This window comes from Eurypyga helias, unplaced genomic scaffold (genome assembly GCF_000690775.1).
Source record: "Eurypyga helias isolate BGI_N326 unplaced genomic scaffold, ASM69077v1 scaffold15671, whole genome shotgun sequence".
Lineage (NCBI taxonomy): Eukaryota > Metazoa > Chordata > Aves > Eurypygiformes > Eurypygidae > Eurypyga > Eurypyga helias.
Window position 1 is genome coordinate 31586 of NW_010231605.1, and position 24492 is coordinate 56077.

A 24492-nucleotide genomic window follows, 5' to 3' on the forward strand; every position below is an offset into this window, starting at 1 on the left:
TGTTACCATGTTGACTTGCAGTTACAAAAATTCAGTGTTACAGGAAATCAGAAACAATATGGAATAGTTTACACTAACTCTACATTAAAACGTTCCATCTGTTCTGGCTTTAGGTTCTTAGAGAATTGCTTTTTCATCTCTGTAATGCTTTTCACTTCCTATTAGTAAGGCTTTTAAAGGTAGGCACTGAGTTAGTATAAAACCCACAGCTTTTGAGTTTAAACGCCTATTAAAACTAAAGCTGTCTGGAACTACAATAAAAATTTATTTTGGCTACAAAAGACAACTTTGAAACCTAACCCATCTGTATTTTTCCTCCTCCAAACAGTGCAACATCCTGTATAATAGAATATTTATCTTAAACAGAGACCACATATCTTTATGAAAACAATTGTTTCAACTTAATTTATGGGGGGTAATCAGCTCATATTAAAGCTTTCAATATTCCAGGATGCTAATATAAATTGGTTACAGGAGATGTAATGACTAGAATAATTCTACAGAATCATCTGAAATCTGATGTTGCCATTGACTTAGAACGTAACCTGCGTATGTCAGAATGTAAAAGTGCCTGTAAAAATCCACGTACAGCTACGTAGCAATTGCAAAACAACTGTGCGTGTCCCAGTTAGGCATACGGCTGCAGCTGCGTTTTACTGGTAATACAGGCTCGTGTGTGGTGACTTCCAAACTCCATCACCAGGTAGTTCCACCAGAACAATTTATTTGAAATAACTGAGGTGGTCTACTGCAATCCCTGGGAGATACCCACCCATACCTAGTAGTGCTGCTTGGTCAGTGAATTTATTGGCCCAAATCAAACCCAAACTGGCTCACTGTGAAGAGCAGCATCCCTGGGATGCATAAAGCCTTCCACTGCAATGAGTGGGAGTCAAACATACCAGAGAGAGACTGCATCCCTGGGGCTTAGCTCTCTCCATACAAGAGTTTGTCAGATTTTGAACTGAAAATGGCCAGGTTTAGTACTCTCTAAATATAACCAGCCCTAAAACTCCCACCGAGATTCCTTTCTGTCTGCCTTCAGATGATGAGATAAGGCCCCTTCTCCAGTGACTTCAGTCTGGAGTACCTCTATCATCCCCACCCCAACCCTGATAACAGCCGGCTTTGCACATTATTTGCGAGCAAGACACGATCCGAGTTCCGAGGGATTCGTTACTCTTTCTGTAGATTACAGCCTCCATCTTCAGACCAAACCCCCTCTGTAACATCTGCACCATAGACTCAGCAAGACATTTTGGCATTCAGGGGACAACTGCCTCCCTCCATCATCTGGCCAGCTTCTTCCCATCGTTTTGGGAACAGACAGCTCGGAGGACAATCTCCTTTTCTCCCTTCACTCCTTCCTTTTTGACCTCTTCCTCATCATACTTGAATGCAGCATGTGGTATATTTGCCCCAGTTTGCCCCCTCCCTTTCCCCTTTTCTCCAAGTATGCCAAGATACACAAATTACGGATGCTAAAGCAGCATTTATGTGTGCTGTGATATACATGGGATGTTCTGCCTACTTGCATGTGATTCACATCCTCATAAGCCCACAGGAAATCCCAGCAATATTTTTCCAGGCATATCTCCTGTGCCGAGGTGCCGAGCACAGCAGGAGCTGGAGGAAAGGAGACGTTTCTGCTTTGGAAGTACTGCGGTACGTAAGTTTAGCTGGGACGGACAGACCACTGGTATTTACATGTAGCTCTTTTACACAGCGACAGTGAGAAATGTAGCGCAAGGACTTACTACTGTCTCCCTAAGTATTTACTCACATTTTACAGTAAGGTATCCAGGAATCTTCTTACCTCAGTGGATCCAGTAAAAGCAATTTTATCAATGCCAACATGAGATGCTATGGCCGCACCAACAATCGGACCAAATCCTGGCAAAATATTGACAACTCCTGGTGGAAAACCAGCCTGCCAAAAGAGGGATGAAGGAAGGGAAGCATGGTTTATGAAAACTGACAGAGCACATCAAACCAGGCATCTGCTGGTAGTTCCTTCCCCACAAGGAGAGACAGACATTCTTCCTGCCAATTATTCTTACCTCCTTGATGAGGGCTCCCATATAGAGAGCGCTGAGTGGTGTTTGTTCTGCTGGTTTAATAACTACTGTATTGCCACAGCACAGAGCTGGAGCAATCTTCCATGCAAACATCAGCAGGGGGAAGTTCCACTGTAGGAAAAAATAAAAGTTGATAGATGGAAAAATATTGCAGTGGTGTTTTGTTTTTAAGATGTCAAGCTGCTACCTCACTTATTTCTCAGGCTGATCCTTGACATAAATCTTTCCCAGCACAAAGCAAGGATTTTTTTTTTTTTAATTACTGCCATTAAGAAAAAGACAGCAGTGACCTTTTAGTTCTTTCTCTCCCGTTCAAAGAAATACAGCCACCACCCGCAGTCTTCATAAAAGTCTTCTGTTATCTGTTAATTTTTTTAGTTACAACTTTTTATTTCCTTTACTGTTTTGCAATTAGCACTTTTAATTTCCCCATGACAAATAGTTCTTGCTTTTGATGCGTTTGGAAATAACTGTTCATCATCTGAAGCATTTTTGGATGTAAATTTCCTATCCCTGAATAGATCTTCAGCTATGAAATTTATACTCAAAATTATGTATTCCTTAATTGATGGGATTACAATAAAAACCCCCAGAAATGTCAATGCCCAGTCAAAGCACTTCATTTTCTTGAAAATTTCTTACTAAGCAATTTATATGGAAGATGTTAAAAAGAACAGTAAAAAGCAAGTTGAGAAACACTCTTTGCTGATAAAAATTTTTGTATCGTCATTAATTTCAACTGTGTTTACCTGCGGCAGAAGATTCAGAGAATTACATTAGTCTGATGAACAAAGACATCATGGATAAAGGTAGGCGTAACAAGCCTTTCTGCATCAAGGCCTTATCCTAACAGGTTAAATGGCTAGTCCCGCTGATTTCAGTGGAAATGCCAGGGTAATAAAATATCTGCATTTGCACACTCACTCTTGTAAATGCATACAATAGTCTCATTTGGAAAGAAAATAGAAAATATCAGTCATAAGGAGTCAGCCACTGGCCAGAACATGTTACTGCCTGAGGCATATCAGCTGCCACTCTCACAGACATCTCTCTAGCCCCTGGCTAGCTTGAAAAAATACACAACTGTCTGTCCTTCAACGAACACCCAATTTTTTACTCTCTCAGTTGTTTATAAACTCCGGAGACAAAGTGATGTTTTAATTCCATCTCCAGTATATAAACCTGGGAGGGGAGCTATAGGGCCAACAGTGTGCTGACAGCCTGTGCTTCTAATGGTATGGCAAGCAGAGCTCGGATGAGTTTTATAGGGCTGTATACAGCCCTGTTTATGCTACGGGGCTGCCATGGAGCATGTGTTTTGATGGAAGCTGGGACGTGAAAGAGTACCAGGAGTTTAGTATTAGGCTGGCTGTTGACTTTTATTTCTGTAATAACCTATTTGCTGGTGTAATGGCTAAGTGCAGGCGCGGCCCAGGGGCTGGTAGCTGCGGAGGAAATATATAACGGATTAGCAGCAGTGCTGGAATAGATGCATCTGACAGCCATGTTGAAGTTTTGGAGGACAAACCTGGGGGAAGAATGAACACGTATGGTAGGCGGCTGGGTACCCTGACCAGAGTTTTGCAAACCTAGACTACCTAAAATCCTGCTTTAAGCTCAGCGAGACACGCCTAATTGGGGCGCAGCAACTTTGGGGTGAGATGTCGGAGTTGCTATTTTGCAAATGCCTATGCGTGTGCTTGGCTGCAGAATGGGGACAGAGCTGTGGAATCGCGTGCTCACAAGGCCCACTCGCCAGCCAAGGTAGGGGAGTGTGTAGGTGTTCGCAGGGTGGGTGGAGCCACATACTCTCCAAGTCGTTTGCGTGTTTCTGCAAGTTTCTACCAAACAATGCCAAACACAATAGCCACCCCTTAACAAAGACGTGAAATAACAACGAATATAAATAGGGAAAAAGGGCTTAACATTGTTAAGTAATCTTTTCTGGCTGCTCCTCTCTTAATGGAATTGCTGCATGTTGCTGTTTAGTGGTTAACATGAACAAAATAAAAAAACCAACGTCAACAAAAATTCCAGAGAATATCCTGATTAGTTCCCTAGTGCTCTGTCAAGGAAAAAAGCTTCCACACAATATTTTAATAGCTGTATGTGAGCCTCCCATTGAAATTTCTGCCAAAGCCGGTTAACTGGCTCTTCTGAAAAAGTTCACTTCTCAGTGTAATTCCCAGGCAGTGTTCAGCAAGAGTATATTAAGGATGTATACTGGGGCGTAGGGGGAGTATTGGATTTGATGAAATGCCGTGTTTATCTCTCCCAACAAATAAAACAAACATTTCGTGTCTTTTACTAGCTACACAATGTTAATTGCAATGATACGTCTCCTGCAGTTGCCTTTTCTCCTCCAGCCTTGTAAAAGAACTAGCAGGAAAGAATGGAATTAAAATGCATCACATTCTCCCAGGAACTGCGGAGCCTGTTAAATCACAGTAAAAACTAAATAAATAAAAAGACTACCACAGCAAAGCATCAATTTTCCGTAAGTTGTGTGAACATCCATAACCACTGACAGCATATTAACACTGTGTTTTGCTCTGCTTGTTTTAATCATGAGAATTCTATGACTTGAGAACTTAACTCCTAATAACAGAGCCTAAACCCTATTAGCATGTTCAAATAAGCATTTGCAGGGAGGCTGTTAAAGATATGTCAACAATATGAGCTCAGCTTTTTTCGTAATGGAAAACACACATAGCTGAGGACCATGTTTTATGTGTCTTTAAAGAGAGCTGGTTCAAATGAAAATAAATAGAAAGCGCTAGTAGAGATACTCACAGGGATGATCTGTCCACACACTCCGATGGGTTCGTGTCTTGTAAACGTAAAATAATCTCCATCTGAAACAGATGAGCATGGTTACTCTCAAGTCCAGTTTGACTTGGCAGAACAAAAAAAAAAAATAGAGGGGGGAAAAAGCTCTAAGGATCAGCCTTTGATGGCAGTAAAAGAAATAAAGAAGTCATGGAAATGTTTTTTCATGAGCCAGCATGGGAAACCTAGGTACAGGAACAACCTAAATGTTCCTTCTGTAGAACAAAGGAAGCAGGCATCCCATCAGAAAATAACCTGCTTTGTTCCTTGGGAAAGGGGGACAAGCTGTACTGCACAAAAAAGGGCAGTAGCACTGTAGCCACTTACTGGCTTCTGCCGATTTCAGGGTGAGAGAAGCAAAGGAAGAGTCACTGAGGCCGTTTCCCGAAGGGTGCGAGTGGATCGCAGCAATCTAGAGGTGTATGCACACGCAGATAACAGTGACACACGTCTCGTCCGTCTTCCATTGAAGACATGGCACTTTGAAGAGATGGAACAATACACCACAACCTGTGGATGTGGAATGAAGCCGGGAAGCCCGAGACTGATGTGTAACTGAGAATAATGTACTGCAGAAGCCAACCCTGAGGAGAACTCGGGAGTTGTCGTACAGCTGTGCTCTGACAGCTGGTGTGTAGAACAAGGCCTGTGTCAGAAATGGCTGCGAGCAAAACAGGCAGCCAATTTAAGTTGACAGGGAAGAGTTGGATGCAGCTAGAAAACAAGACAATAGAGTATAAAGAAAAGTTTTCACAAACCTTTTGGGCAAGGTAGAGGTGAATAAATAAATGAAGGCACCAAGTCGCTGGAAACTCAGAAATTATGGGCTTTTCTCACTGGCTTTTTGACAAAAGTAGGGATATGGACTAAGAAAGGTCCTAATAACAAAGATGAAGGAAAAGAAGACTGCATGTTCACAAACAGCAGGTGTGGATCGTATGAGGCTAAAGGGAATTCATTAATTAACTCTCTGATCTGATAATTATTTTTAAGCTCCTGAGGAACGAAAATGGCAAGAGGTAGCATCACCAGGGGTGAGAGGTAGCATCATCGGTTAAAGCAAGTGCTAAGCTAGAGCTGCAGTCTCTAACTGAAGTGCTGCTGAGCGCAGGGCAGCCTGGGTCAGGCCATGAAGCACAGCGCTGTGACGCGGGGTCAGGCCTGTGTCTGTGGGAACTCTCGTTGGCCCGGCTGGCTCAGAGCGGCACGTCTCTGCCCGGGCTCACTTTGCACAGCTAGTGCAAGTGACTGGCACGGGGGCTGGCGGGGTTTGCGTCCTCACACAAAGTCGCACAGTTGTTGCTGCTTCAGGGCTTGCTGGTGGTCTGGGAGTGCATGCTGAGGTTAGACGTGCTGTGATACGACATAGGTTTCTTCCCAGTCGATAACGAGCAGGCAAATTACCTGCTCTGTGTGGGGAGCAGTTAAGGCAGCGTCTATCAGCTTTGTTAGTGGGCTTGGCCTGCATGTGTGCAAAGCAGATGTACAGCACTTCAGTACCTCAGTTGAGTCTTGTAGATGTATAAACTAGCCCGGGCTCAAGCTGCCTCTGAATTTAGGTGAACTGTTTTTCAGTGAGGCTGCAGCTGAGGGAAGGGCTATGAACTGAACGTGCCCCTTGGCCTGAAGTGCTTGGTCATCTAGAAGAAACTGAATCTTTTTACTTAGAAAAACCCTTTCAACTAAGTGTGTGAGAATGATGAGAAGGCTACCTAGGCTCAACCACAGGAGATGATGTACCAGGATAGGAACCGGGCAGGTGGAGGAAGGGGGTAAGAGGAGGCGAGATGACGGTGCTTTTGCTCCTGTTGTCACTGTCCAAGGCAGGGCTATGTGCTTTCCTTCATGTGACGCAAGAGCATGCGGGCAACTGTGGCCTCTACCCCATTCAGCCCGAGCTGCAGCCAGCCTTCTTAGACACTGGGGAAAGACCTAACGTCACAACAGAGAGTACATTTTGGGAACCTGCTGCAGTGTCCTGTACTATACATCTGGTAACAATAAATGGGTTAATCCATAAAGCTTCTTGGGTTTAAGTAAAGACTTCAACTTGAATTTGATTAGAAATAACTTATTTTCAGGTCTGCTTATTCCTGTACATCTACTTTACAGGAATTGCTCAGTAGAAACCTGAGCTAGAGTAGCTAATACCTCGGCTGGGGGCCAGATAGAGAATAATTATGAGCAAGGCAACAACGGCCTGCAACCAAGATAAGGGACAGAACAGAGGAAATAAAGGAGGAAGGAGGACAGAGAGGAGATTCACATCAGGGAAATGAGAAAGAAAACAGTTGATCAGTTGGTTTGCTCTGCATTGACAATGTGTCATTGCACTGTTTTGGTCTCTAGATGCTTAACAACTTCCCAGTGGAGATGAGAATATTTGTTGCACAAATTGAGATGATCACGTTTTTCCGGGTTATTTTTCACAGATGCTTGCAGTGGTTCACAGACCAGACAAAAGTAAAGTACAAGTCAAAATACAGAGAAGTACATACAGGCAAAACTGTCTATGTGCTGATACAGGCACAAGAGGAGTCAGCTAAAAATACCACATTGTACTTGGTAGTACTGTGAGAGGTGGATTCTCAGCCAGAAGGATGGTGACAACGTAACAGTACCACAGTTACGTTAGCACTGTCTGACTTTAGATTGTCACTGCATAATCATTGCCACATGCCTGCGTGCTTCACAGCATAAAGTTATAGATAACCTGAGCCCGCCTGCCAACTCAGACACATGGTGGTTAACTCCACCGACTGTAGGCAGGGCGCTCTTTCCGCAGAGCGATACCTCCCATGCAGAGCTGCTTGCCCTGCTTTCTCCCACTACACTCGAGACAGCTGCCCTTTTTGACACCTACTTCTGCAGTTCATCATCCGCAGACTTACTGTTAAAATGAGATTTCTGAGGTTGCTTTCTAACAATATCTTGGTGAACATATGTGACTTAAAGTTATTCAGAAGCTTTGGATGTCTCTGGACAGGCCAAAGATGTATCCAAGAGCTGCCTCCTCCGTAATGTAAAATAAGCTGTTACCACGACAAAATAACTCAAGAGTGAAGAGAGTCACACTTCTAGAACAGTGAGCATACGAAGCTCCCCTGTGCTCAGAAATTTGAGCAGGAGACTTGTAAAACGACTTAGAGTTTGAAGATTCGTTTATACAAGTCATGCTAAAGACAATTATTCTAAGATGCTGTTGCTGATGATTGTTAAGCCCCTCATTCTACTAGCTGGCAGCCAGGAGAACATTGCCTGAGAGGGACTGGCAGTCTGATCCCACAGCCAATCTAAAATTGTGTCGTAAAAGTCTTTTTCAAATACTCTCAGCTGATGTAAACTGGCATTCTGCAGTCCTCACTGATATTAATAGAGCCAGATCAATTTGCAGCTGCTTAGCACCTGGCCCAGAGATTTTTTTTTTTTAATTGGAAAGCAAGCCCCGTTTATCCAGGGGTCTCACTCTGGGACAGCAATACCTTCCACAGATGTGTTTGCTCACGTTTCCAACATAAGTCTCTGTCCCAGATATTTTATTTGCATAACAATTGTAACACAGTCACGTGCCTCAAGTAGCAGGACACAGTAAACAAGTGGGAGAGGAGGGACAGGTTGGTTCTTTAAGCTGTATCGTATCATATATTGATTTAAAGATAGATTTTTGCTTGCATTCAGTTTGTTAGTTTAACAGTTTCTAGTCTAGCCTCATTCCTTTTCAATTTAAATCATGAAGGCTTTACGAATGGGAGCAAGCAAAGGGCAGTCTGAAGGTTTTAGCAGCTCTGGGACCGAAAGGAATGTGACTGTAAAACACACTGTTCTTCTTCTACTTGTCTATCACTTGCCTGTTTTTATTTTAGAGGAAAAGAAAACCTCAACAGGAAGAGATGAAAGATTGGGAGGTTTCAGATTTATTAGCACAACGAACAGAAAGAGGAGACTTAATAGGGATTTTCTTTTGCTTTTTGTTGTCTTGTTTGGTTTCCTTTGATGAGCTGATGGTAAGCAAATGTAAAGAGCACCGCTGTTTAACCTGGCCTTTCTCTAAAATAGCTTCATGGGAATGACAAATTTATGGTGTGAAACGAGAGGAATACAGGGGAGTGATAAGCCAAGAGGAAGAACTAATTGATATCCTGAAAATCTGTGAAGAGACTTAGGATTCTGCGCTACTGGTAACGGTGTGCGTTAGCACTGAAGTTTGCCTTTAGGAAGGCAAGCTGAAAATGTGCCTTCCTCTCCCCCAGCATAGCCCACCTCACTGAAAAAATCAGGGTTTTCATCTGACACACTACTTGAGGACAAGAATAAGCAGAGAGTATTTATTCTCCTTAACCTGGCAAAGCCTTTTGGTGACTGACCTAAATCCTGAGTACCTGCGGGGCTAACGAGTGAGAAGGAAGTATTCACTGACCAGGGAGAAAGGGATTAGGGAACAGGAAATTTGCTGAATATATGAATTTATGGTGTGCTCTGCACTTTTGCATGTTTAAATGTGAAGTGCAAGCAGCAAAAACAGGATTTATGAATCTCAGCATCAACGGCTGCGAAAATCTCAAATGACTGTGAAGTCCTCACAGAGGAGAGTCTACACCTGAAACATTAATACTGGCATTTCTTTGGTAAAAACATCCTAGTGATGATAAACATCAGGCAGTCACACTGCAATTTTAGTGAGCTGAAACACCATGCTGAGTAACGGTGCAATGACGGTTAGATGAGACCTGTCTTCCTCCTGAAAGTTTCGGGGCCACATTTTCAATTTATCTGCTTGCCTAACTGTGATAGTTTTGTGCCTTGCTGCCCAGAGGAGAGCTCGTGCGCAGCAGACGCTGTGTTACAGAACGGAATTTGATAGAAATGGACGGGCAACGGCAAAACTCATTTACCTGTGAGCGTGCCTTCCTGGTCTCATTCAGAAAGTGCATGTGCAACAAACAGCGTGCACCACGAAGCCAGAAACAATCCATAGGGTAAATGTTGGCTTTCCTTACTGCCAAAGATTTATTTTATGCAGGTAAAAGACGAGTATATTAATCTTAATGACTGCACCTGCATAAAATCATTCTTTGCTGTCGTGTGCCCTTGTGCATAATTACAGCAGTTGGTACATCTAGTCCAGACTGCAGACGAGCACGTTTACAAGAGACAATGAATGCAGCCTGTATTCGTCAAACAGCTGGGAGGGAGGGGCAGGACGAAGAGACTCGTTAAATAAAAACAATGGTGAGGATTTTTTCTTATCTCTAGCAAAAAATAAGAGGAGAATAACTAATTTCCTAGCACTCATAAGGATTTATCTCATACATAAAATATAAACCTCAACCCACTGAATAACTGGAAGAAGCACATGTAACAAAATATATCCGATACGTACGTATAGAGGTACAGTTCTCTGTACTAACATTACACACTCTCTCAAAGCATAAATGAGTTTGGAACCAGTGTCAGTCCCAAGTAAAATGCTTTGCATAGGCAGTAAGAAGACCTATAGAAACAAGACACATACATAAGCATTCCGTTTTCTACAGGCAGCTGACACTATTTCTATGTGTTCCAAGGTCTTTATCAGGCTTATACCACATCTGTTTTTATAACTGTAACAATAGTTACATGTAGGTATTGAGCTATCTCCTTCTCAGAAGGACACGTGCAAAAGAAACGAACCACTCTCTGGGATCTGCACGTAGGGCAGGTCATCTAGTCCAGCCCTTGCTGACTTTTACACATCTGCTTCAGCAACATACTATACACTGTAAGACCCAAACAAGTCCTCTTCCACCTTTCAGGAAGCTGCCAGCTTTAAGCCATTTGGCCATGAGAAATTTTAGGTGCGTACCTGTGCTTCAATCCTCCTTACCTACAGGGATGGTCATTCCGTGGATTTTGTCTGCCCAACCGGCATAATACCTCAGGGTTTTTATGACTCCCTGCAGATCTACGTAGAAAGCTTGCAAGAAAGGCTTGCCACTGTTCAGCGATTCCATAGTCTGGAGGACAGGAAAAAGTTAAGAGATATTAGCACAGTAACATTTAAGATTTTAATGAAGACCAACCAGTTACACCTTGGCCTAATCTTAAACCAGAAGGTTCAGAACAACTATCTGATCCCCTTTGTTACTTCTTTTTGCAAATGTGAACAAAACCCATTTTCCTTAAAAAAACAACCTGGTTCCTTCTGGAGTATTCTGGAATGCTAAGATTTTAAGAACATGTGTGTGCCTGTGTGTTTGTGTCTGTCTGTCCATCTTGTGGGTCTGTGTGTGTATCCGCATGCATGAACATGTGCCTGTGTGTATTTTGGACCTACTAGCCACTGTGTTTGGTCCAGATATATAAATGCTAAATTGCTTTAATCAGGAGCCAAGATAAAAATGCCTGTCAAACTAGGTTCTGTTATGTTAATGATAACAGCTGAGAAGGGGCTCCTTGTAACCCCATATTAATGATCTGAATCCATAAAGAGAAGAATGGACATATCCCTCTTTATATAATTGATGTGAATATAAAAATTTCTCTGTATGGCTGCCAAGACTCCTGCTGAGCTCTGAGATATCTATACTGTACAGCCAGTTTATTTATTGCCATCAAATAAACAAACTCTCCTCTAGGGAAGCTCATAAATTAACAAGCTAATGTCCTTATTTTTAAGTTAATATTCTTATTTTTAAAAGTATCTTATAAGCTATCCTCTTAGGGGTTCCTAAGATCATTTAGCAAGAAGAATACAATAAAATATCCTGAGATGCTGAGTAGCTTAACTCATTCTCAATAGCTGTCTAATAGAAATCGTTAAGAATGGGCAAAGTACACCCATGTGTAACACACCAACCATCAAATGACTTTCTATAGAGAAGAATGGAGGCCTAATTCTGCACTGACTTATATCCCCTAGAGCAATTAATGGCACTGCCTGCAGTGCAATTCAGTAAAGAACTTGGCTCTAGAAATAAAAATCAAATGACAGGCAGAGTAAACTTGATTTGCTGTGCACTTCCTTCTCCCTGTGGCGATTTTACAGTATACACTGGTGGTAAGATGATTTAAGTGTTGACAAAGCTGGAATTAAGATGTTCACCAGCTTAGTTCTAAGCACTTGACATGCGGAAAACAACATTAACAATGCCACCGTTTAGATGGCTTCATAATGGTGAAATAGTGCAGTACCCAGAATTCATCTTAGCAGTTGAGTGTCAGGAAGCATTTCACCTGCCTTTTCATTAAGATCTGCAAAAATCCCTTCACTCAGCTTTCCATTTTTTATTTTAGACAAGTTACAAACACATGTATGCCTGCTACGCACGCGTGCACACCCACCCATTCATCTGCCCGGTGTCCGATTTAAAGCTCATTTGAGCCAACCGGAAGACTCTTGTTGATTTTTATGAGCTTTGGATCAGGTCTTAAGTAGGCAGAAGCCATCTTAGCCATCAGGCCGACTGCATTTTTGATTATAATTCCTATTAACACATTTGTGAACTAATTTGCTCTCAGAATGTAAAACCAACAGGTGATCTGACTGTTGATTTTCATGTGTTACTTACAGCAAGAATCGCCCTGTCTCTCTCGACCAAGTCTGCTAGCTTATCCAAAAGATGGCCTCTTTCCGATGCATCCATCCTCCTCCACACTGAACCCAGGGAAAAAGCAAGGCGAGCTGCCCTCACTGCTTTGTCCGTATCAACCTGTCAAGGAGGAGGAAAAGACCCAAAGGCACCGAGGTAAATAACATTAGCAGGCCTAGGAAATTTGCTGTTGTACAACCGCAGTCACGTGATGGGGTTTGGAACTGCGATTAATAAAAGAACTGTCCAACAGGGCTGTTCCGGACCTGTTGCTTTGATCTGTTTCTACATTTCTGCCCGTTCGCGGGATGCGTTACCTTGTCAGCTTCCTGGATCTCACAGATCTGCTCTCCTGTTGCTGGATTATACACTGGAAATATTCTCCCACTTTCAGAATTCTGCCACTCATTATTGATGAAAATCTAGAAAAGGAAGAAAATGCATCAGTCCTCCTGCATGAACAAACAGTAACGTATGTCACAACAAACTCCTGGAGGAGGCTACAAATTCTAGTACAGAAGAGTTGAAGCTTCTTTGTGCCTGTGAAAATTACAGTTTTCAGGAGTTCAGGCGTAGGGTCTGCCCCTGCTGTCTTTATTCTGTGGCAGCGTCACTGTGCAAGCAACTTCAAACTATGTAACTTGGTTGACATTCAAATTTGGTTCAAAAACTGTAACAGGTAAACTGAAAAAAGAAATACTTGTGTCAGAGAAAAAGCCTTGAAACTGCTGGAGACAAGACAAGGATTTGGAGTAATCATTCAATTCAGTAAGTAAACATTTGGCCACTGATACAACCCAGTCAAGGCTGAATAATCTCAAACATCACCGTTCTTCAATACACAGTCAGTTGATTATGGCTACAGTGATGGCTTGCAGCACAGAATTAACTTATCTGCTTGGAACAATGGAAGTTTTTACATTCTTTCAGTGCTGACATAATTTTAATTGTCACAGGCAAACCAAATTTGAATTTTAATGGTGCTGACAACAGCTGTCTTGAGAGAGGTAATGACAAACGAGTTTGTTTAAAGTAGATTTTTACTGGTAGCTGCGTACATGCCGGTTATTTTCTACTGAATGACTTTCAAGAACAGGATGTGATTATTTATTAGCAAATATGAAAGAAGTCACTCTGGGAAAACCCAGATTCAGAGAGCGGTAGGGGTTGGAAAGGACCTCTAAAGATCATCTAGTCCGACTGAGTGAGAGGTTTTCCAGGTATGCAGATTCTTCCTGTCCTTGAAATCTTCCGAAGAATGAGTGTTCAAAAAGTCCAGGCACCATATGGGTTCCCTGGATTTCAGGTATCAGCGTTCTTTCTTTGTGTTCCCTGAAATACGACTTTAGATGTGTAAGGGGGGCTTCTGGGCTTGCTGAAATCAGTGGGAATTTTACTGCTGACTTTACTGGAGGCAGGAGTTCAGCCCTAGCTAGAAGGAATGTTCCCTACATAAAAGGAATGTTCATCACCCTCTTTTGCATGAGAGGTTGTGCTTATAGAGACAGGGACCTTTCTCTGGTTACAGCAGAGCTCCATACCCCACACAGACCCTACGACTGTGGATGAGTAGAAAGACCCTTTGAAAGATTCAGGAGTCTCAGCTCCGACCAGAGATACTCAGGTAGAAGAAACTGGCCCATCTCTCTAGATCATGGCTACAGACCAACAAGGAATGATACATCAAATATCAGCCCAGTTTCCTCACAGAACCACCACAGATGCTGGGACAAAAATCCGTCCCACAGATCAGGCAGACTAAACACCACAAACAACGTGTCCAGAGCAGTACTTCACCACCTCCTTAATCTTGTACTCTCTGCTCTCTTACTACCACGTGGTAAAGAAGCTGTTACCTTTGTACTGGTACCTGGCTCGGGGCAGCCAGACAAGCTCGGGGAGGCGATGGAAGACAGGTCACATGTAAGGACTTTGCTTAAATAGCATCAGGTTGTTGGTTCTTTTTTTGTTTGGTTTCTTTATAGCAAAGTTTGGTGTGGCAAAACCAGGACAACAAAGTTACGTTTTTCGTGTGTAAATGAATGGAATGCAGTACCTGTCTTTCCTAGTCAAAGACTAGTGTGATATGATATAGACCACCTGCTCATCTTTCAGGCTTGGAACAGTTTGATGAGGATAGCCACACCAGCCTGCCCACTACTTAGCTTAAAACTTACTCTAACTTAGGTGTTTATAACTTGTCTGATAGAAAAAAAAAAAAAATCAGCATCAAAATGCTGGGTGTTTAAGGAAAGAGGATCACCAAAGCTTTAATGTATCTGGAAGGAAACAAGTAGAGAGCTAGTCATAAATTCATCAAGAAGAGACTGAGCTGGGAAGAAAACACAGTCAGAAAGCTCAAGATGAAGAGTTACAACACCAAAAGATAGAAGGTGTCCACAAAAGAAAAGGCCACGGTGAGGACACCAGTGTGCCTGTGCATTTTAAAGTAAGAAAATTACACACTCATATTTTCACATGATGGTGAAGATGCATCTGTAGAGTTTTCTCATTGCTAGACATAAGCTTGCTCAACCTATTCTCCAAGCCAAATGGAAGCCACGTAGCTGTGCTATTCACAGCAGGGCTTATTAGCTCAGGCTCAGTGCCACACTAACTGCAGTGACATCGCTTCTGGTTCAGAGCTGAGTCATGTCCGGCTGGCTGAGGACATGGGCAGAAGGAACCCATGCCTGCCTGGAAAAGACACTAGGATGTAAAACTGTGCATAGAAACTAATAATTACACGTGCTTTTGCTTTAATGGACATGCTGCCCTTGTGTCTCCTCATCTTCCCTGTGCACCCTTCCATACATTTCAGAGTCTGTGCTCTCCCCACCCTTTTGTTTTGGTTTCAGAGGTAGCTGGACCCAGGTCCTACCACACCACTGCCCAGCTATCGCCGCCTTTGCACACTGCATTTATCCTGAACCTCTTTGTGCCTTTGGACCGTAAGCTCCTCCGACTGTAAGCAGTCTTCCTGCTCAGTGATTACACTGCTCTGCACACCACAGTACCGGGCCCCATTAGGACATTTTGGAGCTAACCCAGCCAAAACAAGGTAACGAAGGAATCACCAGCATGATCTCTAGTGACTAACGCCATAAGCCAAATTGCTCCGGCGCATTGCTGTCACTTTTTAGACTTTAAGTGAAACAAAGAAACTCTGAGAGCTGCGCCTTGGGTGGAAGAGGATTTTACTGTCACCCTTCTCACTGAGAGAGAGGAAGGGAGAAAGGCTTGCAGCTTGGGGAGCAGATGGCCAAAGGAGATATAAGGATGTTTGTTTAAGGTTACAGTATGTACATAAACACATAGAATCCACGTGTGATCTGTCCTGAAAGAACAAACTGCTTAGGCTGAGTACAAGAACCTGAGGAGTGGTGGCAATAGCAGTGCAGCACTCTTCCCTTACAGAAGCGGTCTGTTCCTCTTTCAAAAGATTAAACACTGTAACTACATTCTGCTGGGATGAACACCTATCAACAGGTTTGGTAGTACCCAGGACACCTATTCAGTCACAAAATACTTTCATCATAGGAATAAGAATTTGGAACTACAAAACAGAGTTACAGTTCAAGTTGACCAGAACTATAAAGTGTATTATTTTATTGACTGCTCCATTTATCCCACAGATTTAAAAAAAGAACAGCAATAGCAAATACTTCAGATAGAACACGGGAAGGATCTATCTGGCATAGAGTTGAAGGCATGAGAAATAGCTACTGTTAATAGTTAGTGTTAGTTTCTTCCTGTTCCACTTTCTATAAACAAGGTATTGCCTATACAAGCTCATTACTGTAAACTGAGCACATTTAAATTGGCAGTAAAATCAGAGTATTTACTCTAGTGCACAAATAAAGTACCTAGTCCCGTGTTTTGGAACAGTTTCAAGTCTTGAAATCCAGCAGCTGGCGGCTTTACAAGCAAAAACCTTACACTTAAATAATTCACTTTTGAAAGTTTTAGGTGTTCTGTGTCAGGTAGTACCATTCAGCAGATATTCCTACCACCAAGACGCAGATTCCTTCGCAATAAATTTGCATTCACAGGGGCTTTTATAACTCTTCCAGCACTACTGACTCCAATGGCTGTTGATTAAACGTATATATCCTGTACATTTAATCTGACTTTCATTATGGCCACTTCGTAAAAATGCCACAAAATGGACAAGCGATGACACATTGCAAGAACAAGGAATCCCTGCAAAGCCTCAAATTGGGTTTTTTCTGCCTTATTTATAGTGACCATGGTAAAGGCTAACTCTAAATCAGGGAGAATATTTGACAGCAAATGTTCCTATCTATGGATTATATATAACCCATCCTAAACACCAGATGAAAAAGGGGTAACCCTAGAAAAAAGAAGGGCTTGCTTCCATGTAAATCATGCTACAAATTGGACAACACCCAGTGAGTTCATTGTTCAACCTCAATTGCGAAGGCTATTCACATTTACTATTCCCCTGGAACCAGTGTTAATTAAGGCTGACTGGGGCTATAAATCAGCCTTTGGTTTTTACAACTTAATTCAGCATTAAGCATATATATGTAAATAAAAGGTAACTGATTAACCACTTGAGTTTTCCAGGAGTTACTGAGGTAATTTGTTTTTGTTTGAGTCCTAGTGTTACCTTTTGTGATCTGCAGTAGGGGAAAGAAAAAGTGTAGAGCATGTCATGTTATTTGGTCTGCGGTATTGTGAGTAGTTAAGTAACCTGGGCTGTTGGGTGCTATCAACAAAACTGTGCCAAAATGGAAGGGGAAGAAGGGAATACTTGAAAAATTTTGGAAGGCATGAACATTTAGTCTGCCATCTAGTCTGAGCTGAGCCAATAGCTGCAGTGATGTCAGAGCAGGAAGAGAAAAGGCAAATGTTCTACTTGGGCGTCCCTGTCGGCGCAGCAATGTGGCCAAGAACAAACCCAACTGGCAAAACAGACAATGGCTGTGAGGAATCTGGCTGTAGCTGGTGTCCGGTGGCCTAAGGAGCAAATGGAATACTCCTCGTTCCCCAGCAGCTGCCTAAGGCAACACGCAGAACAGGGCAGTGGCCGAGGTAGCGGGTGGGCGAGGCGTGGATGTGTGTGGGAAGGGGAAGCGTGGAGCAGGCTTTGTAGTGGGTGCAGTTGGAAGCTCCCAGCTGCCCTGTGAATGTGCCCCTGGAGTGTCGTCATTCTCGATAGATCTCACCGTAAAGGTGTCTTGATCATTTCTGTTCCTTTCCAAACTAAAGATGGAGAGGGGATGGCATTCTCCTAGAAGAGGCAGCACATCTCTCCTGGTACTGACAACGACCACTTCCTCACACACACCCTCCGCACAGAAGGTAGGTAGAACTCTGCACGGTAATGGTCCCACCACCTATTTGCTAGGTTCACGTTCTGCCCGTAGCGGACACCTACGGCCGCTGCTGAGAGAGTTCCATAGGACTGCTTAAGGAAGCAATCCGACCCAACCACAGGGCACGTGGCTGTTCAGACCCTTTGATGCCGTATCATACGAAGAAGTATACAAAGGAAAAGTGAAATTCAAAGCTATCCTACGCAATTCAAGTTACTTTGAGACTCGGCTGACATGTGGTTGGAAGGAAACCATATACTGCCTTTTGCATAAGGCCTGTACAAAAGCATTGCACACCGAGTTCAACAGCGGGTTTGGATGCTCATCAGTTCTGAAATCAAGCCAAGAGTAAATGTTTTTAGCATAAAGCAAAGCAAATTGAGCTTTGCAAATAAACAACTACAAAATCCTGTTTAAGTAGCCATCTGTCCCTGTTGGCTTACTAATGATTAATAACTTAATATTAATTTCAAACCATGCAGGTAATTGGAGTGATCAGCATTCAAAGAGAAAGGGATGTGTACAAAACCAGGCTGAACAACCTGATCTGCACTGCAGTAGGAGGAAAATTTAAAGCAGGGAGAAAAGGGTAAGATTTCGTGTTTTCATCATTATTTACTGCTGAGGAAGTACAAACCAACTATCTCTGTGGGTGTGTGTATAAATACAACTAATTAAAATGCAGCACAGAACTAACACCTCCTTTGCAGCTCTTAGCTGAATGACATTTGGGTTCGTGGCACTACAGATTCCCCCTGACCAGCCCTGGATTCGGAAAACGGAACAGATTTTTAAATTCACTGGGGATCCCTGCATGCCCGTTGCCTCTCTGGTGTGTACTGCCCTCCCTGAAAACATGCAGACAGAAAGTAATTTGGGCTCCTTTAATTCGTAAGAGTAATCAACACAGGTGGCAACAATGTAACTTTTCATTTCCTTTCTTACAAATGTTCTCAAATGATGTGTGAGTGAAATGATGATCTACACTCTTAATTTGATATTGCTTAGTGATGATGTCACCAGACATTTTCTTCAGGCTCCCCAGCTGTATAAGTAAGAACTTCAGCCAGTGGACAGACAGTGGCCTAGCATTCAGCTCTTTGGAGGTGAAATTATTTTCCCATGGATTTAATAAACAATGTTTTTGTGCTGTTGCAGCTCCAGAAATGTTTTTTGGTACAGGAAGAGGATTTTAACATCCAAATAATAATGGCTTCCCACAGGAGATATGGTTCTGGATGAATGGAGGAAGGAATGGGAATTTCCTAACTCAATTGATTTAGTAGCTGGTTATAGTTTCATTCCATCAAAGATCTTTTTTTCATATGTGACTTTCCCCTTAGAGAGCCTTTGACGTTAAATCTGCGAGGAGGGGGAGGGGACATCGGATGCCAAAGTACTTTATAAAAGAATCACAGCTGTTCGGCCCTCAGCATCTTCTCAGAGCCAGAGGCATTAAGAAATACATAACGGCGCTTTTTTGGGGGGGTGGCGGTGGTGGGGGACATACAACAATTTTCGAGGCATGAAAAAAATCCAGCAGCAGCATTTCCCTTGGTAAATACTGCATAACATCACAGATACCGGGCACCTGTGCCTCAGTCTGGTCAGGAAGTTTCATATCCTTTCCCATCTCAGCAACTTCATTTCCTCTCCTTTGGAACCATTTCAAGAGTCCTAATGACCAGTACAACTGCAAGGGAATGAAGGCGAGGGGATTGCCAATCAGAGGTGCAGCTTGTTTATTTTCTCAAGCTTTGTTTTCCTTCACTTTTATGGCTGTCTTGATACAACAAATCTCTCATGTTCTAGCCAGAGCGCATTGCGGGGCACTCCTGGGAGTGACTGGAAACCAACAGCTGGCTACGGAATCAGGGAAAACCTGGTGTACGTGTAGGCACTAGGAAAGCAGCAGCCAGCCCCAGCAGACTGCCCAGCGACTGATTGGCCCCCCCGTTTCATTTTATCGCTAAGAAGGGCGGTTCAGGTGACCAGCAAGAGTCCCTGCTCCTGGCTGGCAGCTCACAAACCACGAGCGACGGGCCACAGACCTCAAGGCCAACCTCCCCAGCTGTTCTCAGTGCGGATTTCTCCTGGCAACCCACGACCGAGCCTTTCCATGTGCAGTGCCACCGACTGTGTCGCTTTCAAGCGCTACACCCACGTCAGTGGGGGCAGGCTGGAGGATACACACAGAGATGGGTACCGAGTTCGCTGTAGTTACCACAGAGCACCAGGGGTCCTGCAGAAGTTAGCTGGAGTTTGGAGCCTTGCAATGGTGGAGAAACCGTGACTGTTTTAAGAGTAACACCAAACTCGGCACTACACCGAATTCTGGCAGGCAGGCTGCTGTGGACCTAGCTGGTTTTCAGGCACGAGAGATCCAATCCCACCCATAGTAAAATATAAAAGGAAAAATCCAACGGGTTTCCGTGGTAGCCGAATCAGGCCCCAGTGGATGAAATGGAAGCAACGGCAACAGCCTCCTGAGCGATGTTTGTACTGGGAGACAAAGCTGTTTCACTGGAAACTTGACACCTGCTCTAGAGCCTGTGAGGTCTGCCAGGGCCAAACAAAACCAGAACATGTTGATATTTTTTTTTTTTTTTTTTGGCTCCTGGGTTGTCCTGACTCCTTCCCTCTCAAACCTCCCCTCCGAAAAAAAAAGATAGATTTGAAACAGAAGACAAGCTCTTTTCTAAAGCTGGGTCTTGGGATGTTTGGGGTTTTTTAAAACTCATTTGGACCTCAGAGCCAAAAGGATAATGTCATGGCTTTTAGACATGGTCTGCCATAAACGGGGGTTTCCTTCATAAACCCAAGCTTGCAATTTCACTCAGGAAATGCAGAGTCCAAACTTCTGCCTTCTGAGAGGGCTGGAGGGCTTTAAATATTTACAAACATGCTACAGCAGGAGGATCAAAAAAGTGGAATCGGAAAGAAAATGCACGAGAAGGGAGTGATGCTGCTACGTCAAAATCCAGAATTCCGTTTACGCAACCCGAGTCCTGTGCCAAGGGTACATGTCTGGATGAGACTAGGGTGTTCAGCCTCTCCGGATCTAACCGCCAAGCAGCAATGCCTGAGCCAAGCCTACTGAAATCCGAAACAGTCCTTGACATCAGTGGACTTTGGGTCAGAAGCCAAGTATTTAAAATAGGCGACTACATCAAGGTCTCAGTGACATTCAGCATGTGTAAATGAAGTCAGACTTCAGCGTGCAGACATAAGCTGGAGGAGGATTCATATGATGTAGCATCTAACGGTGGCATCTAATGCAGCAGCTCTGTCTCTCCCCCCATCCTTGTGGGGCAGGAGGAGAGGGTACAGCATTCCCTGGGGGTAGTAGCCCCAGCCCCGTAAAGGCCCATCTCTCCAGCGTCTGGTGCCCTGACCCTCTCACCTGGACATCTTGCTCAGGTGCTTAAAAAGCTGGCCTGGAGCCAGCGCCCAGTCAGTGCAGGTCTGTGGAATGGTACACTAGGAAACGGGAGTGACTGGGAGGAGAAACGGGGGGAATGCAGGGTCTCTGAGCAGCAAATGGAATGGAGAAAGGGCTTGAAGCCTCCTGTCAGTCTGCTGTGAAAGTGGAATGTAACATGAGTTTTTTCTCCCCTACGTCCCCAGTCCCTCACACCAAATGTTTGACCTGCCTGTCTTCCTGTCTTAATTAGTCTTCTGTCCTTCTGGGAGCTGGGTCTGTTCTTTTGCAAATGGCAGCACATCAGACAGGGGCAACCTGTCATGTTTATTTTGTAAGCTGTAGGGGGCACCCGTTTGAAAAAACTCCCGCTTTATCTGAGTGGGTTTGTTTGTATGATTTTGAATTAGGAAGTTTGAGTAATTAGTTAAGAAGATTAAATAAGTCTTAACAACATGCAGTAGCATGCTTACTTTCCTCCTCCCCCCCCAACTATTTCCTGCGCAAAACCCAGGCTGCAAGACTGTGATGATACCCTTTTCTATTTCAGTTTCTCGCTGTGCCTCATGCTGATGCAGCATCCGTTGTTTCCATCCACTCTCATTAAAGGGATTATTTTGTGTCTGGTTGTTCAAAAAATTAATCTGAAGAGAAGAAACTTCAGATTGTATTGTCTTGTTGAACTATACCCACCACAAACATCTTTCTCCTTTTGGCTGCCTTACTGAATCTGTGGGAAGAAACTTTACTTAGAGCATATAAAGACTTTCCTCACAGTAACTTCTACTTTTTTTTTCAGTGAATGAAGAATTTATCTGCTGTTAGTACCACAATACAGGAGCAACAACACTTTCCCATAGCTCAGGTAATATTTTACATATTCCTAAGCTTTACTTATCCTTTCATGTGTGGGTCTCTCTTTAATTGCTGGAGAAGTATATTTACTGTCTTGCTTAGCTGCATCAGAAAGCATTGTTTCTGAAGCCAGGATGACTGAAAAATGAAGCATGCTCTGCATTTCCACTGAGAGCAAAGAAAAGCCAACACTGAGTGATTTGGGTAAGAATGGCAGTGTTTTTGTGGACTGCAACTTAAAAACCAAAGTAATGCAAGATCTATAAAAAAAACCATTAAATCAGGAGCTGAGAGGAAGGAATATTTGTTTACAGAATCAATTATTGGGCTGTCACTGGGCTTTAATGAAGTTGTGGCTATTAAGAACTTGATCCTGGAAACCCTTCCACAAGCACTCCTTTGAAATTGTGGGAACGAGGAGGGGCTTGTACAAACAAGACTAGTATTAGTCTATATAGCGTTCCTGTGTTTGCATCGTTTGTGCATCGCAGCTCGTGCGTGCTCACTACGTGTGATCTACATAGCTGTACATGGGAAGCATGTTCTGCCATTTAAAAGAGTCCAGCAGATCATCACTAACTGCCATTTTAAACGTTCATCACCAAAGCACAAGTTCTAACTTAGAAATCGGCTATGCTGCACACATAAATACTCCTACTAGGATTTCAGACACTACAGGCAGAAAAATAAAATGGGCAAATTTATTTTGACTTTAAAACTCTGTCTGAGAAAATTACCTTATAACTACACATGAGAAATGGCTGGAATGTCAACTTCATTTGCAGTGGCCCCTTATGGCCTGATCACCCTCCCTGGCACGATAAATCACTGGCGAGATCCTTACCTTAACACGTTTGATCTCAGCTCAGCAAGACTTGGTTTTGATGTGAAGAACTCCAGATCTGTTAGGTCAGAGACAAATAGCAGAGCCACTGACCTGCAAAGTGCTAACTCTGTATTAGACCCGAGTGAGCAGCCGTAAGCTCCTGGAAAGTCTGCCTTCACTTCTACTTTGCATCCTGAATATTTTCAAATATTCCTGTTAGCATGTTTTGCTCAGTGGTGCCAGTGGCATTTCCTTTCGCGTCACTCTGCATGTACAGACTCCACAAAAAGCCAAACATGCAATACAAGAAGCATTATCCCGGATAAACTTGTTAGAACCATCTGCACTTCAGTGGAACACAAAATAAAACTCGGCATTTATCCGCTTATTCTGTTTACAGAAATGGCTTGCACTGGCCCTTTTCCACCTAGACCATGCTTACTAATATCAGGAATAACAACATCCACCAGCACGCTCTTTGAGGTGGCTGAAAGCGCCTGTGTGTACATGTCTGTATGTGCAGAAGTGGAAACGACTCCTACAAATAATGAACAAAAATCCAGCTTGTGACATTTGCATTCCAAGCCTGAACTTTCACAAAGACCGGTTTTGTGGCCACTCTGTGGCCTTGGTTTGAAACTATTCCTTATTGTCCTGGTTAAAGAGTTGCTTATCTCTACGATAGTAAGCAGGAGTGTTAGTCTACCAGAAAATTGGATGTTCTTAATGGGCTTTGGGGAGAATAGCTTTGCATCAGCAGCATTAAGTTAAATCACATCAAGTACCCACTTACAACACAGGGATTACCACTTATGACATCTTTGGTGAAAGCCTTTAAAACAAATTGTTGTGTTTGTTAGAAGGAAGCTGTGAGATAACAATTCCCAGAAGCCTGATTTATAAACCCTTTTTGCTCTTCAAGAAGATGCAAAGGAACTCAACACCTCTCCTCTCGTTCAGTGCTGCAATGAAATCTCTCAAGGTGGAAATTCTTTTCAATCAAAAGTCTTGGAAAATACTGATTTACTTTAGAACATTCTTCTGGAGCTAAGAACCCTTTGCCTAGGTTCCCCTTCCTCAGAGTTCCGTCCTGATTTCTCCTCCAGTTCTTTCTGTTGATAAGCCATTGACTTTACACATAAAGAATGGGAACAGGTCATTCTACTTTTTATTATTCATAAGGCTGATTGGGGAGAACTGGGCTTAGGCTGTCCAAGTATCCTGCTGTGCTTGGATACCTGACAAATTTACACCCCAAAGTAGACTGTGTGGCTAAGACTAAAATTGGATGCGAAGCATTCTTGCAAGAGCTGAGTACAGTCCCAAGCAAATAAAACACTTCAGGGTATAGCAAAACAATGCCAATATTTAATAGAGTTTAACATTTTTATACACGACTGGCAAGCTATCCTGTATAGAGATGTAGGCCTGCATGAAAAATGAGCTCTTCTATTTACCTTTAAATAGAAGCAGACTAATAACTTTGAGTCTGTAAATTAAAAACATGACCCTCACCTTTTGCCAAACACACATTAAAAACATGGACTAAGGCAAAACCAAAACCTAACTATAC

The 24492-nt window shown here is 43.1% G+C and overlaps 1 protein-coding gene across 4 annotated transcripts in view; it reads right to left on the reverse strand.

Annotated features, from left to right (window-relative positions):
- The window catches only part of LOC104516714 (retinal dehydrogenase 2), a 56577-nt gene that overhangs the window by 19533 nt on the left and 12552 nt on the right, over positions 1 to 24492 (reverse strand). The window contains exons 1-7 of one of the 4 annotated variants that reach the window (XM_010161141.1): positions 13117 to 13134; positions 12793 to 12897; positions 12455 to 12595; positions 10771 to 10900; positions 4872 to 4933; positions 2061 to 2189; positions 1817 to 1930 (exon numbers count right to left, since the gene is read on the reverse strand). In XM_010161141.1, coding sequence (XP_010159443.1) covers positions 1817 to 1930; positions 2061 to 2189; positions 4872 to 4933; positions 10771 to 10900; positions 12455 to 12529 — 510 coding nt within the window. In that variant the 5' untranslated portion in view covers positions 12530 to 12595; positions 12793 to 12897; positions 13117 to 13134. Of the gene's footprint in view, positions 1 to 1816; positions 1931 to 2060; positions 2190 to 4871; positions 4934 to 10770; positions 10901 to 12454; positions 12596 to 12792; positions 12898 to 13116; positions 13135 to 24492 lie in introns of those variants that run through there. The other 3 variants (XM_010161138.1, XM_010161139.1, XM_010161142.1) reach the window with 3 other exon arrangements.